Source organism: Stegostoma tigrinum, chromosome 12 (genome assembly GCF_030684315.1).
Source record: "Stegostoma tigrinum isolate sSteTig4 chromosome 12, sSteTig4.hap1, whole genome shotgun sequence".
In the NCBI taxonomy this organism is placed as follows: domain Eukaryota; kingdom Metazoa; phylum Chordata; class Chondrichthyes; order Orectolobiformes; family Stegostomatidae; genus Stegostoma; species Stegostoma tigrinum.
The window spans coordinates 25797698-25814693 of NC_081365.1; the positions used below are offsets into that span (position 1 = coordinate 25797698).

The window sequence follows — 16996 nt, forward strand, 5'->3', positions numbered from 1 at the left end:
CCAGGGTCTTTCAGTATTTTGTAGGAGTTTAAATCAAATTTTCACTTTCATCTGTACAATAATGTTGCAATTTGACTGGTATGGTTTCCAGATGGAGAGTTGAAGATTTTTGTTTCCAACATGATCTCATACATTACAGGTATAATTTTCACCAGATATATAGAATCTGAACACAAAAAACTTCACAAAATAATTAATCCAAGATATCAACACTTTTGACAGCAACATAGGCACTAGCGGTTAAAGTATTTATTTAACACTAATATGTTGCTTTTTGTACAGTGATTGGATTGTTGGATCATAATTACTACAATCACTGGCTGATGGAATGATTATTTTTAACATTTTTTTTATTTATGGTGCAACATAAGATTAACTTCCAACTCAGTTGGCGAGTGATTAAAATGTTTGGGATACAAAGCAAAGGTGGGCATAGTGTTAAGTAACAGATCAACCACAATCTTACTGAACAATAGAAGTGACAAAAGATGCAAAGGACCTATCCCTGTTCCCACTTTTAACCTAGGATGTGTATTACCATTAACCTGGCAACAATAAACCTCTGCAGCTACTTCACTGTTAACAATCACTACTCTCAGTGTTAATCCACAGGTTGACCATTGGATTCCAGCAGCTGTTTGAAAAGAAGCAGTAGCACAGGCTCACATTCTTGGCTATAATGATTTCCAACAGAAGTGCCATTACTGGCAGGAAGTGCATCCTCAAGAGTGTGTGCATGTGCAAAAGCTAATGAGATGCAAATCAAGTCCTCAGGATTCTTTTTTGCATATTTCTCACCTCTAGACTGTACAAAGCTAAGATTGCTGGCATTTGCCATTGTGAAATAGCAAGATGAAGCTCAAAGTGAAATTCAAGGCTGATGTAAGAACTGGCAAAAAAACCTGCAGAACTTAAGGTGTGAACCAGTTTTTCACACTTTCATGCTGTGCTTCACTCATTGGTTTTTGCTAATTGCTATTCTACAACAGCCTTCATTAACCCTTCATCCATTCAACAGAGAAGGTGGAAGCTTGGGAATTATGCTTTTATCTACTTGGAACAAAAAGAGGAGGGTGAGGCAGCTCAGGCACATGACAAGTTGATCACATGGTTTGAGTTTTTGTGCATGCTGTTTCGTGACAGGTCCAACTGCCTCTGATTGCTATCATAATGAGGTGAGGCCCTTAAGAGGTCAACGGCTTCAACTGGCAGCAGAGTGCAAAGGGCATCCTGCCAGAACGTCATTCTAGTAGAGGCGGGAAATAGCAGGATTTAGTTACACCAAAAAACTCACCAACAGAGGCAGAAGATTCAACATCCTTCAGGTTCACTCCCTTTACATGTGAAAGACAATTGCCAGAATAGTTTGAAAAGGATCGTAGTTATTCCCTATAGCCAAGCTGATGAAAGCAGTACATTCTTGGAGAATACCAGCCTAGCAGCACTCAAGATTCACATGGTAACTAGAACCATTATGCAGAATATTGGCATTCTTAGATACCCGGATCAAATCTAGCAGTTTCCTACAGTATAACCAGGATTGGATTTCAAGGCTTTTGATGACTTGCCTAATGCTTTACAAGTTTCCCAGTCTTGTTGGGCCCCCCAAAGAAAGTATATGCACCACCTTAATTCCAGGGATGATTTTTTTCAGACTGTCTTCACAATTTCTGTTCACAGACATTGTTCTACCACCCACTTGGTTTGGAAAGCAGCAGGTTTTGGTCAAACATGCAGATGGGACTCCAAGGGTCTTAAGCCCTGAGGTGCTAACGATTGAAGAATAAGCCCTTCACCATCTTTCCCACCTGCCTGATTAAGGGCAGCATCCAGATGCCTATTAAAACTTCGGAGTTTTCTGCCTGCCCAAATTTGCATGAAATAAACACAATGTTTTGCTATTTAACTAGATATCTTTGTTTGACTAATACAGGTCTGGACAATGTATTGAATAAAGAGAGGAATGAGGCCACGTGGCCACAATTGTGTTAATAATCAACATTTAATTTAAAAAGCTTAGCATCAGGGTCAGAGTTCTGAGATATATTAGGCTTTCAAAGCCTAAATGTTTCAACCTTAAAAAATTGTACAGTACAAATTGCAGAATGCATTGCTAGCTCAATTACTAGTAATTGAGTTGTTCAATTAAACAGGCTTAAATTTGTGCTAACCTAAATCTAACCTTCCTGCGACAGAACTAGTTCTAACCTTGATTAATTTGGCTAAGTTTCAGCTAACTGTAGATCACATTTAAAATCCAAGTTTAGGACGGGAATATTTCAACATGTTTTAATTTATGTTTTCTCATTTTTAACGATGAATTAGTAATGTTAAGAATTGAGTCTCAACAATAAGCTTGAGTCTGTTCATACCAATATACCTGACCCAAGCCCAATATCATTGCTCATAACATTAGTGACACAAAGCTCCACATTTAGCATTCATCCGAAAGCTAAGTATCACAGATGCTAGAAATCTGAAATGAATAAAAATGCTGAGAAGGCCCATTAAGTTGGGCAGCATCGGTGGAGAGAAAAACAGTGGTGATTCTTCTTCAGAACTGATGGTAGGGCATTGAGATGAAATCCAGGGCAGCACGGTGGCTCAGTGGTTAGCACTGCAGCCTCACAGCACCAGGGACCCGGGTTCAATTCCAGCCTCGGGTAACTGTCTGTGTGGAGTTTGCACATTCTCCCCATGTGTGCGCGTGGGTTTCCTCCCACATTCCAAAGATGTGGGGTCTAGGTGGATTGGCCATGCTAAATTGCCCATAGTATTCAGGGGTGTGAGGGTTATAGGGGGGTTGGGTCTGGGTGGGATATATCAAGGGGCAGTGTGGACTTGTTGGGCCGAAGGGATGTTTCCACGCTGTAGGTTATCTAATCTAAAAAAAAACTTAACTCTACACCTGCTTCCAAAGATTCTGTCAAACGTACAGACCACTCACATCATTTTCTGCATTTATTTAGTATTAACTCTTTGACTTCCAAAGGGCTATGGGGAGAGTGCAGGGAAGTGGAGTTGAAATGCCCATCAGTCATGATTTAAATGGTGGAGTGGACTTGATGGGCCGAATGGCCTTACTTCCACTCCTATGTCTTATGGTCTTATGGTCTATAGTATAATGCTGGGGTTCTCCAAGCTCAAGTCAATGATAATATTCAAGACAGCAATGATTCATGGCTAGCAAGGGAATACAGTAACCTCTGAACTGATGGCAACATGGAATTGATGCATAAACTCAGTCATGATTTCCTTGAGTCGCCAAGAGTGGGTGTGTAACCTCCTCCTATTTTCTATTAAGAGCTGATTCAGAATTGATAAATATCCTCCTGCAATCCAAAGTTGCAAACATCTGGATGGATCCAACCCTTTTTTCTATCAAATTAGCCCTGAATTTCTGAATTGTTTAGACTAACTGCTGCACTGATATTATTAAGCAGTGCTTAAGTATCCCTGGAAAAGCTTCATGAACAATGGTAGCACTTCATGGGAAAATACATGAGAAAACAGATTCAAATTTCCATGTTGTTTGTTTGAATATTGAATGGTTTCTATGGACGCAAAAGTTTTTGATGGTATTGTTATTGGTAGCTCCTTCAACTTGATTTCAACTCTTAAAATATCCTTCTAGTCTGTTGCAGCACTTAACAGTGAACCTTAGGCTTATTGCTAGTGTTTGAAAGAGGCACAAAAGAGAGGGAGAGAGCGGGAAAGGGAAACATCAACATTCTCTTCTCCGAAGCATCACAAAATTACAGTTAAAGTTCAAGCGCAAGCTTTGGTTTCTCCATTTCATTTCTTCGCTGTTACTTTTTGTAAGCATACCAAGTGAAGGAGCCAGAGGTCACCATCTCAGCTGTCACTGCTATGAAAGATGATCCATTATTAGCCTCTATTAAGGACACTCTTGAAGTACTACCATAATGGGTCCTTCAAAAACATCCAAGAAAGAATTCTGCCACTCAAGTGTTGCGGATGTGCCACATTTCCACTCAACGACAGATGCTGCTGTAGCTCACCCACCCAAAAGAACAGTTAATGGGTCAAGTGGGAAACAGGAGATAGAAAGCATTGCGGGAGCAAATTACTGCAGATGCTGGAATCTCCGATACATTGCACTGCTGTTGATTATGATATCTGTTTTTTTTTCCCTGAATGGCAGGTAAGCAATGCATTACAGAAAACAAGGTGAAACCGAGAACACAGTCCTGGTCACGCAAAATTGGAGCAAATGACTGCCCCCTTTCATCATCTGTAGCTCAATGAACTCTTCACTGACATTGTTTTTATTCAATTTTCGAAGAGGAGGTTTGTACCTTCCCACCAGCCCTCCACCTACCTGTGATGCTTTCTAGTCGTTTCAACAACCTGAATCATAACTTCAAGTGATTTCTACACTGCTGGGCCAATGCACTCATTTAAAAGCAATTTGTTCAAAATGCTGGTCACAGCATTAAAAATTGTCTCTCCTTAAAATAATAAAATGTGAGGCTGGATGAACACAGCAGGCCAAGCAGCATCTCAGGAGCACAAAAGCTGACGTTTCGGGCCTAGACCCTTCATCAGACTGAAGAAGGGTCTAGGCCCGAAACGTCAGCTTTTGTGCTCCTGAGATGCTGCTTGGCCTGCTGTGTTCATCCAGCCTCACATTTTATTATCTTGGAATCTCCAGCATCTGCAGTTCCCATTATCTCTCTCCTTAAAATGGTTGGTTTCAGCTAAGAGGCTATAAAGTGAGTGAAGCATCCACGGTTTTATCATGCAACACCATCACGTAGCTTCAATTAGCTCTGAGGATCAACAAAGGGAAGAAATAACAGAAAAGAAGGCAAGAAGGGGTAGGGTTGAGGATATTGAAATAACCTGGGCTCAATACTTGTCCAAACAATGTAGAATAAAATACCAGACTTTGTCAGATTTATTATCAGCACATGGTCAGTGCGATAATACTTATAAATGTTTGTAAACATTTTATTTGATTATTTTTGTTTGTCCTGCCATGTTTATTTAAATTTAACTAAACCAATACCTGCAGAGCATTTTCTAATGATAACCTAAACGTTTGGAATGTTGCATGAAGAGCGTTTTCTCTTGTCCATACTTTTGGCCCAGATTACAAATTGCTTTCCACCAATAATTTAGTGGTGTGTAAAATTCAGTGAGTGTAGCAAACATTTTTGTTTTAAAGAAGTGTACAGCCCAATTGAGTAACTGTTAATGTCAACTTGGCTAAGTTAGAAGTCTTGAAGATTTATGGAAGATTTATGGATCTGCAAGCCGTATCTGGAGTTTGAGAACACTATCATCTCAACTAACATCATGCTGTCATGCTGAGAGAGAGATATAAGATGTGGGGCACTGTTTCCAGACAAAACCTCAAGAGGAAGCTGACTATGATGGTTTGGATGGCCATTATGTGCCCATGGTATAATTTGGAAAAAAAAGAGTACCTTTAACTAGTAATACCACAAAATCATTTTATTGGTCACTTACCTCACTGCTATTTGTGAGAAAACTTGCAATGAGCAAATAGGCTTTTCTTACTTATGCAGGTAATTGTAGTGTCAAGTAATTTTGAGTACTTCTGAAACATATGATAATTGCTACTTTAAAATATAAATTGAAATTCTCTTTCTCTGATCCTTTCTGTGTTTCTCAACTAGCACCTTTCAAAAATCACATCAGGATTCATTTAAGGGAGAAGCACTGTGGTGATTGTAAAGAGGTCAGTCTGGTGGACATCAGAAAATAAATTCCCTGATTGGGGCTGTTAATATGGTTCAGTCAGGGAGCCCTGGCTGACAGATATAAACAGGAAAGTCAGAGGTTCTACAACCTGGCTCTGAGGAAGCTGGATCAGTGTAAAGGACTCTCCGTGAATAAATCAAAGGCATCTTGTTGACAGGATCCTGGACATTGGCCTCTGTGGAGTTTTTTCCGGCACTGATGTAGAAGATTGGATTGAGATACTGTTGACAGTGTATTCAATTTTTTGACTGAGTCACTGAGACCAATCAGTCCAGAAAAAGAAGAAAGGGTATTGTCCTCAGGCTTCTTTCAGACTTTCAGCAAAGTCATACTTTGAAGAGACTTCTGTTAAGGATAAAGAATTATAAAGGAGATATCACACTTAAAAAGGGAAACCCTCTCAATTTCTATTACGTTTAACATCTATTCAACTATTTGTTGAACAAATAAATTGAGACATACAATAAAAAAAATTGATACAACAACTCTAACACATAAAAATATCTAAGTGCGCGTCAAGCAGATTTGATATTTATTCTATACAGTGCCTAGACAATATGCTGATGTTTTTTAAAACATTATTAATAGCTTGGCCTGAATATATTCTACTTAACCACTCTAAACATCTGCTGAAGTGTATTTACACTAAAGAACATCCATTTCATGATGTTGCTAAGGAAATGGGATAAGGGCAGAGTCAGTCAGGTTTTAATGGGTTTTTTGGCATTCTTTGAATGAACCTGGAGTGCCATTATGTGCAAAGTTAAACAAAATACCTTTGTCTTATCAGTATGCCAGTACTTTGAATGAGACAATGAGTACAAAAAATAATTGATTAAAAATTCACTATTTCAGTCTATGCAATTTGAATGATAATAGATCAAACTCATATTTTGATACTTTTGCGTCATTAACTTACGGAATCAATTCTAAAGAAATGCTTTGTCAAAATATGGCAAGGATCAACACTCAACCAGTTCAAAGCACAACCTCATGAGAGACACTTGTAGCTCACACAGCATGTAACAAAGAGCAGTACTTGATATCCCAAGGTAACCATGAAGACTCAACTTGCACAATTCATGAGAACCAATAACCTTCCTGTATTTCTTTGCCAAGTGCACTCACACAGCAATGTATAATATTTGGGACCCCACTACTCTCAAACACGAATAAATAGAACTCTGTAAAAGTGCCAGTTGTGACCTAGGATTAGCAACACTTGGTTATTATAAAATTCAATTACATTTTTCAGTTATGGTTCTGGAATTATGACAACAGATAAAAAAAACAAGATGGGCTCAAAAGCTGTTGAAAGCATTAAAACACAATCAATTTTATCCATACAGGATAGACTGTAAATAGAAGGGAAAAAATGCATCAAAATATTCTAATACAATCAAATTTAAAGACAAATTCCAACCCGATGGGGCTGATACTGTATGAATTCCTGAAAATGTCTGTGGACTAATATGTTCAATTACCTTGTAAGCAAAGAGGGTTTGGCAAATCTGTTCAAACTGATAACATGTTTCTGAAACAGGTTCAAACAATTCATAAACTGCTAAATGGGAGATTTTCCTAATTCTAACTTAGCTAATTGTTACCTTGGCACGTGCTTCCTCTTTCTTCATATCCAGCATTGCACAGGCACTTCCCTATTGGCACCAGCCATTCTCCATCTGTGCTGCAATACATCCTGGGTGGGTCCTCCTCCTTGGAATGATTGACACAGGAACCACGTACCTCCACAAGAGACAGGGAGTCTACTCCAGGCACTGTGTCTGGGAACATAGCCAAGTTCCTTGTGATAAAAGGACACTTCTTGAAGAAGACACGCACAGACACCAAAGCAACACAGGCACCAACATCCTGAAAGGCCAAATAAAATCCTTTCTTATTGATTGGCCCAACCTCACGGACTTCAGTGTTCAGCTTGAGGATTCGATCACCCAGGTCCATCTGGGTGAAGCTCTCGTCTGCAGCAATGGTGTCAATCTTTACAAACTGGCTTTCCCTGAACCTGACAATGTGATCTTCATCAGACTCCATGTAATAGAGGTTGAAAGTTTCTTTACAGGACCCCAGCACCAAAGGGATGCTGTTGCAGTCTCTCAGTGTGAACTTAAGTTCAACATAAACCTTCTGAGCAGAGTTCCGCGGAATCCAGTTTGTCCGTAGCCAGTTGTTCTGACTGGGTTCCATCACATTGCATACCTGGTAGGTACGGATCGGTACGTAGTGCTCATCCACTCCACTGATTTCTTCCCACTGAAAAAAAATAACATTTTAAAATTAAAAATGTTATAGAATTGTAATTTCAAACTTAGGGCTTCTTCCTATGGTGAGATGACCCTTAAGTCCACCTGACAATGCTCTAATTCAACTTTCCTGGAATATTAGTCGTGGTCACACTGAAAGAATCAAAAACTTTCCAAACTGGATGAAAGAAAATTAGTGCATTTTGCTATTCTGACACTGGCCCATTTCAGAAACAGCACACCACAATTTTACGGTAGGTTAAAACAGCAGAAAAAAGCAATAAATTTGCTAATGACACATGCTAGTCTTGCTTATCTTGCATACAACAAATTGGAGACTCAGTATGATCAGTACATTTATTTCCAAGTATTGCTGCCTTTTTTCTGGGAAGAATGAACTTCACTCCTACTCCAGCTTCCATCTCGCATATCCACATAGAACCGTCACAATTTTTACTCATGATTCCTGGGTCTTGGGTGTGGGACTGGAGATGAGTCACATTTTTAAAGTTGCCATCTTCCCATTTCTCACCTAATAAAAAAAGATGGCTGGGGTTGGCAGGGGCGGTGGGGGGGCCTCAGCAAAATTCTAATGGCAACAGGCAGATTGTTTGCAAAATATGCAAAGTCTTGTTTTCCCATGCCCCCACGCATTTTGCTCAGGCATTCAGTGGGCTCACCCTTAAAAGCAACAGCTAAGTGCTGGAGAAAAGAAGTAAATGGCTGAGGAACTTAATGGCCGAGAGAAGCAACAGTGCTCCAGTACGTACACTCCAGCACAATGGCAGCCCCTCCGAATCACATTCCTTCCAGGCCTTTGCACCCAATCAATTCAACCCTCAATCTATCCCTTTTTTTATGTTCTGTCAACTGGTGGCTGTAACTGGGGCCTGTCTCTTGCCCACTTGACTCCCGCAGCTCATTGACAACATTTGAAGGAGGTGCAAGTTAAAATTGGTTCACATTGTCTGGCATTGGCATCAAGTAGGTAGCACTTTTGATTCTGTGCCGTTGAGAAAGAACACAAATTAATTAACTTAACTGCTGAAAGGCTGAACTGTGGCATTGCAGGGCAACTTCTTTTCAAAATCATTTCATTAATTTCCCTGATTTGCAAACTGTTCAGGTCTGTCCTAAATATATCAAAACTGCCAAAATATTTATTATCACAAAATGTATAATGCACAATGGGGCTGTGTGTCATCTGGAAAGAAAATAGTGCAATGTGTTCAGTGATAACGTAATGTCACTGATTGCATGTTATGGGATCCACTCATTGACAAACACGGCTTTTGTTGACTCTGTTTCGATAAAAAGTGACTGGAAAACTGATCCTGTTATAGCAGATGCTCCTTCTGCTGCAGTGAGGAGGTTTCTCAGCTTCTTTCCTCAGGACCCAATAACCCTCCAAATTTAAGGTTATATCTGATCATTAAGATGCACATCAATTCCATTTAACAGTATTCTTACCAGCAACAGTTGCAAACATTTATTATTGATTTGTTTCTCTCAAGTGGATTAAACCAAATGTTTCTTTAAATTTTAATCCATCTGATTGTCCTGCAATCCACAAGAAAATCTGTGTACTCATAACTAATTGCATCAATGTTTTGAATTGAATGTGGATTTAAAACAAAACAGCAAACCTAATAATGAGACAAGCTGTTCCTGATTATGTTGCATCTTGAGGCTACCATATCTGCATTAAATAGCGCCATGAAAATAATCAGGTAAAAGTTTACTTATTGCAAAACTGATTACCTATTATTTTGGATTAAAGCTCTACTAGGGAATAAGAGGTGTTCTAATTGTAATTATTTGTTGTAGGTTATTCAATGTTGTGATAGATTCACAACACGGAGTTTTCTGGTAGCTTACACCAAGAATATAATTCAGGAAACTAGTGTAGGTCAATATCTAGTGTATTATTTTGACATTTACTGATGTCCAGGCAGTAAGATTCAACCTTGGGCCTCTTGTAATGCCATGCTACATTATGTAAATGAGATATCACAGCTGTTATTAGTCTCCAGTATAAATGGACAATGAAAGTCCCAGTTCTTTTGTGCACTAACTAAGTCCGCACAATGGCTAGAAACAGACAACTCAATAAGACCCCTTCCTCCTGTCTCTGAGTTGTCAGGGCAAAGAAATGTATTTGGAATCGCCTGTGTATATTTGAAATTCTATCCTAATTGAACAATGCTCGTCTTAAAAATAACACAACCCCTACTGAAGGAGAGAACAGAAGAATATTTAGAAACCAAAAGTACAATTGTGAATTGTCATAATGGATTTCAAAAGGGAAGCGTTTACTTGACCAATTTAATACCCCTTTGTAAAAAGAAGAGCTGATCAGGATAATGCAGTCAATGTAATTCATCTAGATTTTCCAGAGGCCTTCATTGTGGCAGCATAGAACATAGAACATAGAACAGTACAGCACAGAACAGGCCCTTCAGCCCACAATGTTGTGCCGACCATTGATCCTCATGTATGCACCCTCAAATTTCTGTGACCATATGCATGTCCAGCAGTCTCTTAAATGACCCCAATGACCTTGCTTCCACAACTGCTGCTGGCAACGCATTCCATGCTCTCACAACTCTCTGCGTAAAGAACCTGCCTCTGACATCCCCTCTATACTTTCCACCAACCAGCTTAAAACTATGACCCCTCGTGCTAGCCATTTCTGCCCTGGGAAATAGTCTCTGGCTATCAACTCTATCCATGCCTCTCATTATCTTGTATACCTCAATTGTAGAACATTAACTAAAAAAGTCATAGAATTTGCAGTCAGGGGACAAATGGCAAAATGGATGGCTAATTGACTCCAAGACTAAAATTATAGATTGAAGTAAGGGGGAGTTATTCAGCATGATAGGTGGTGCTGAATAATGTTCCACAAGGGTGAATGCTGAAAATGCTAACATTTACAATTTATGTTCAAATTTAGACTTTGGAATCAAAAGTACAATTTCAAAATTTGTAAATAACACCAAATTAGTTGTGACAGGCTGGGGGCGTATTTGTCAATACTGAGGAGAACAGTAACAAATTACAAAAAGAAAATAACTTCCATTATGAGTGTATGATAGGCAAATGATTTTCAACTTTGATAAATGTGAGATATTACATTTTGACAAGAAAATAAAGAGATTACATCTTAGAAAATAAAATTCCAAATGAGAGAGGGGAGCAAAGGGATTCCAGAGAAAAAAATGCATAAATCATTATTAGGAACGATGAGGTTAACACAGCTATAAAAAAAGCAAACCTAGCACTTATTGTTACTTTTTTTTAAATTGCACCATTTTGATTAACACTATCTTGTTGTTCACTTTCATTGTCCACACCATTGCTGTTTTACACTTTGATGAAGATTCATGTAGACTCAAAACATTAGCTTGCTCTCTCTCCATGGATGCTGTCTGACCCACTGTGATTTTCAGCATTTGTTGTTTAAATTGCTCTTCTACAGAATGCTTTTAAATGCCAATTTTATTACTTTTCTAGTCACATTGTACAGCTTTCTACTGTCAGAAAGTCTACTTGGAATGATTGCAAAATAAATGCAGCAATAGGAAGAGAGACAAGCCATGGTATGTCTTGTATCTGAATAGTTTGATCAAATGATTAGCATTTACAGTTTTTCTTTTAATCAGCATTGTAATAACCAATGACTCCAACTGTAATAACCATCATCTCTGAATGCCATTTTGGTTCTTAAAGAATTACAAGTACAGCTTTTATTGGATCAAACTAATTTGTGCAATTTTAATCACCATGTGCGAGAAATAAACTAACAATCCATTAGATAAACATTCATTATTCTAATGTGGAAATAAATTGCCACTGTCACTGAAACAACCTCCAGGCACACCTTCCCTAACGCCTTTGTGTGTGTACCTAAACCAAATAGACAGCAACAATTTAAAAAGGCAGCTCACCACCACTTTCTCAAGGGCAACAAGAATGGCTAATAAATACTGGCTTAGCCGCCAATGCTCACATCCCATGAACGAATTCATTTACATGGGAATTGATCTTGTCTCTTCAAATTCGGTGGTGGTGGGGGGTGGTGGGGCATGGGGAGCAAAGGAACTATCCTGACTACATAGTTACTTGAAAGTGGCATCACAGGTAGACAGGGTGGTGAGGAAACTGTTTGGCATACTTGCTGTCACTGGTCAGAGCTCTCAGTGTAGGAGTTGGGACATCACGTTGTGGCTGTACAAGACATTGGTGAGGCCAGTTTTGGAGTACTGCATACAATCTGGTCATCCTGCTACAGGAAGGATGTTATTAAACTGGAAAGGTTGCAGAAGACACATGTATGTTGCCAAGACTGGGGTTTCAGTTACAAGGAGAGGCTGGATAGACTGGTACTGTTTTCCCTGAAGGGTAGGAAGTTGAGGGGTGACCTTACAGAGGTTTGTAAAATCATGAGAAGCATAGGTAAGGCAAATGTCCAAGGTCTTTTCCACAGGGTAGGGAAGTCCAAAACTAGGGGACATAGGTTTAAGGTGACAGGGGAAAGATTTAAAAGGGACCTGAGGGACAGAGGCTGGTGCATATATAGAACAAGCTGCTGGAGGAAGTGATAGACACAAATACACTTACAACATTTAAAAGACATTTGGACAGAAACATGAATAAAAAGTGTAAAGAAGGATAGGGACCAGGTGCAGGCAAATGGGACTAATGCTATTGTAACCGGTATGAACACTCATGAAGGGCACAGCCCATAGGATTGCATAGTCAGCATTTCCCAGAAAAGAAGGAATAAATGAAGGTCAAAAAAATTCAAAGTTCTTGCAACATTTCAAACATTACATATAAAATGCATAGCAAAGTTGGATTCAGGAACGCAACTCACTGGGGAAAATAATGAGGGCTTTATGATTCCTGACATCAGGTGGAGAAGAGGTTTGGTGCCTTCCACAAGTTTTAATTAGCACAGTGGTCTTTGTATTCATTTTCCAATGATTCAACTTGTTGATCATCTCCCTGAAATTTCACAGTTCTGCTGTGTAAACACAATCCTGAGGCACAGCTGCTGACCCCGGTCTCCTTCAATCTGACATAAATGCAAATGACAGACCACAGAAAATTCACTTAATTTGAGCTATGTGCTTTAAGTAAGAGCTGGGCCAGACTGCAGCCCTGGATTTTACCTGGCAGTTCACTTCTGCCAGGCACATGTTCTGGCACATTGATTTTTCATTGCAGACTTACTGCAGAATGAGACGAGTCCTGGCCTCATGAGCTGAGCTTGGAGAAAGCTCAACATGGCTGCATGGCCTCCTGCCCACAACAAGGAAGTGGCGTGATCATCTGCTGTGTCGTTTCACAAAATTGATGAGGAGCTAGATTTTACAGCTGGAACCTTCTGCTGCCAATGCGGGGAAAGGTGCTTGTGATTGACAGCTCATTGCCAATTAAAGTTCTTAAGAGATCAATTAATGATAACTGAAGGGCTTCAAGCCACAGCAGGTGGGCCTGTTGTCATGCAGCATGCACAACGTCTGAAAGCATATATCCAACTTGCCAACGCAAGAGGATTGACCTTATGAAATAAATGTACTGAGGCAGGTATTCTGTCACCAAGTCACTCTTCATTTACATGTACACAGTACACTGGCTGTGGCTGACCAGCTCAGAGTCAGTCCATGAACTGAGGAGATTCAGAATTCCCTATTCATATCAGACAGCCAGGGCTCCCTGATTGACCCAGGTTAACAACCCCAATCAATGAGATCTATCTGGTTCCAGTCACTACACCCACAATCAAAGGCAATCTGTGCTTGAGCAGAGTATAGTAAATAAGAAAATGGGGAGCATGGTGAAGCCAACTTGCTCCCGAATCCCATGCACCCTCTCCCTGCTATATCTAAAACAACCCCAATCAGCATCATTACTTCCTTTTGCCCTGTGATCCACGAGTTGCGGGAGACACCTTTCCTGCAAGTCAACGCTTCCAGTTTTCTCTCACCTAGTGGGACTTCCACATCCACCACTAGGAGTAGACCAGCTGGTGGCCTTACCAGTGCCTGAGAAGGCTGTGCTTTGACAAGCCTCCCCCGGAGGAAGCAGCACAGGCCTTTTACTAGCTCTCCAGACAGCCATCAAGACACGCAAAACAACTCCACAAATTCAGTGGGTCACTGCCCCCCACTTGCAAATGTCATACATGGTGTCCCGGTGTTGGACCAACAATGCAAAGTTATCACACATCTCAAACCTTCCAGAAGCCAAGAGGGTGCAAAAATCAGAAGTCCACCTAACTGCCAAATAATAAGCTATTGAGTTTGTTAAAAAGCCAGCTGCATAAAATTGTCTATCGCCCACTGCATTTTTCAACTGTTGAATGGATCACAGTTTGGGATTGTTTACTGGCACCTCTACTGAAGCGACACACGTTCAGAAGTAAAGGCCTCTCACCAGAACTGTGGCTGAACGTAGCAGCTGATTCTGCCTGGTGAAAGTGGCCACATCTGCTCTTTGACCTCATTTGTGAGCTTTCAGTATAAAGGAAAGGCCAGTTTAGACACTAGGAGGGATCTTTAAATTTGTAGCCATGGCAGACTTCCTGTTTACAGCATTACCCCACAGCCCCCATGATATCCCCTATCAGACTCTTGATGAGGTACAGAGTCCACTTTTCACTAACCAGCCAACTCCCATTGGCTTCATTCGATGATCTGAGTTCGGGTTTGGTAGGGTGAAACCATTCACTTTCTATCACCTTTCCTTTCCCTCACCATACTGAGAAATGTAAATTCCAGCCACGACAAAGGACGTACAAGCTTCTATTTCCATGTAGATAACTTCTGTGCATGGCCTGATTATTTTGGATGGCCCCTTCCCAGTGAGGGACGGTAAAATTACAATCAAGGCCTGTAATGTCAGTGGGGTGAGACTTCCAAAAACAAAACAGAACCCACTCAGATTTTGTTACAGGAGTACTAGGAATTCTCTCAGTTGTCCAGATAAAAATAGTTTGATTGGCTCCTTGTAGCTCCAAGATGGGAAGTTGGCTAATTTAAACTGCCAACACACTTGGTTTCTGCCAGGCAGCTGGGGTTAAAATCCCCTATACTTTGAGGACCCTCAATTATTTGTCAATTTCACCTGGTGGTCTTCTTCCTCGTGGTCTATGATCCTTGCAATTGAATTTACACTTTGAAATTAATAGTGTACAATAACAAAGACTTAAATACAATTGATGACTAGAAGCAAGGTGACTTTTTTATTGGGTGGTGCTGCTAGGCAGGTTAATTGTTTCTAAGTTATGAAGCAAATGGCTGGGCTTGGAATTTCTCGTCAGCAACTCCATGGCCCCAACTTTGCTAAATATGGAACATTTATGTCCATGAGAGGAGTTTCTGCTCGGATGTCCATACAGGTTACGGCTGGAGGAGCAAAAGCATCTCAGAGGAATGAGACACCACCCTACCAACCTCCGGATACAACGCATTATCCTCCGACACTTCCGCCATTTACAATCCGACCCCACCACCCAAGACATTTTTCCATCCCCACCCCTGTCTGCTTTCCGGAGAGACCACTCTCTCCGTGACTCCCTTGTTCGCTCCACACTGCCCTCCAACCCCACCACACCCGGCACCTTCCCCTGCAACCGCAGGAAATGCTACACTTGTCCCCACACCTCCTCCCTCACCCCCATCCCAGGCCCCAAGATGACATTCCACATTAAGCAGAGGTTCACCTGCACATCTGCCAATGTGGTATACTGCATCCACTGTACCCGGTGCGGCTTTCTCTACATTGGGGAAACCAAGCGGAGGCTTGGGGACCGCTTTGCAGAACACCTCCGCTCAGTTCGCAACAAACAACTGCACCTCCCAGTCGCAAACCATTTCCACTCCCCCTCCCATTCTCTTGATGACATGTCCATCATGGGCCTCCTGCACTGCCACAATGATGCCACCCGAAGGTTGCAGGAACAGCAACTCATATTCCGCCTGGGAACCCTGCAGCCATATGGTATCAATGTGGACTTCACCAGTTTCAAAATCTCCCCTTCCCCCACTGCATCCCTAAACCAGCCCAGTTCATCCCCTCCCCCCACTGCACCACACAACCAGCCCAGCTCTTCCCCCCCACCCACTGCATCCCAAAACCAGTCCAACCTGTCTCTGCCTCCCTAACCGGTTCTTCCTCTCACCCATCCCTTCCTCCCACCCCCAGCCGCACCCCCAGCTACGTACTAACCTCATCCCACCTCCTTGACCTGTCCGTCTTCCCTGGACTGACCTATCCCCTCCCTACCTCCCCACCTACACCCTCTCCACCTATCTTCTTTGCTCTCCATCTTCGGTCCGCCTCCCCCTCTCTCCCTATTTATTCCAGTTCCCTCCCCCCATCCCCCTCTCTGATGAAGGGTCTGGGCCCGAAACGTCAGCTTTTGTGCTCCTGAGATGCTGCTTGGCCTGCTGTGTTCATCCAGCCTCACATTTTATCATCTTGGAATCTCCAGCATCTGCAGTTCCCATTATCTCAGAGGAATGAACTCCTGGCCTTGCAAATGAATCCATGTTTCTGTGGTTTCAAGTGTCATAATTTTGTTAATTTCACTTTTCATTGCAAAAGACATGGCCCTTTGGGTCATCCATGTCTTTAATGAGGTTCTACCATTGTCTCTAGACTCTCAAATTACACACACACTGATTTACTTCATACATATTTCAAAGTCTGTATCCTGCTAAACCAACCTAAAAGGATTACTTGATTGAAATAAAATATCTGAAGCACAAATAATGAAACAGTGTGTTTGCAGTAATATCACAGCTGTAATTACATTTAGTATAGCCCTGTGTGATGTTTTTTGAGTGTATTCTTTAACAGTGGATCACTTAGCAAGCTTGACTTTTATCTTTTGTAAAACAAGGCTTTAGCCTGCTTTGTATTTGAAAGAATTACACAATAAAAGGTCTTCCAGGTGCCAGCAATTATACACA

The 16996-nt window shown here is 41.0% G+C and overlaps 1 protein-coding gene across 2 annotated transcripts in view; it reads right to left on the reverse strand.

Annotated features, from left to right (window-relative positions):
- epha3 (eph receptor A3) overlaps positions 1 to 16996 on the reverse strand; it is a 242035-nt gene that overhangs the window by 175668 nt on the left and 49371 nt on the right. For both annotated transcript variants that reach the window (XM_059650213.1, XM_059650212.1), the window contains exon 3: positions 7359 to 8022. In XM_059650213.1, the coding sequence (XP_059506196.1) occupies positions 7359 to 8022 (664 nt within the window). The remainder of the gene's footprint in view (positions 1 to 7358; positions 8023 to 16996) is intronic.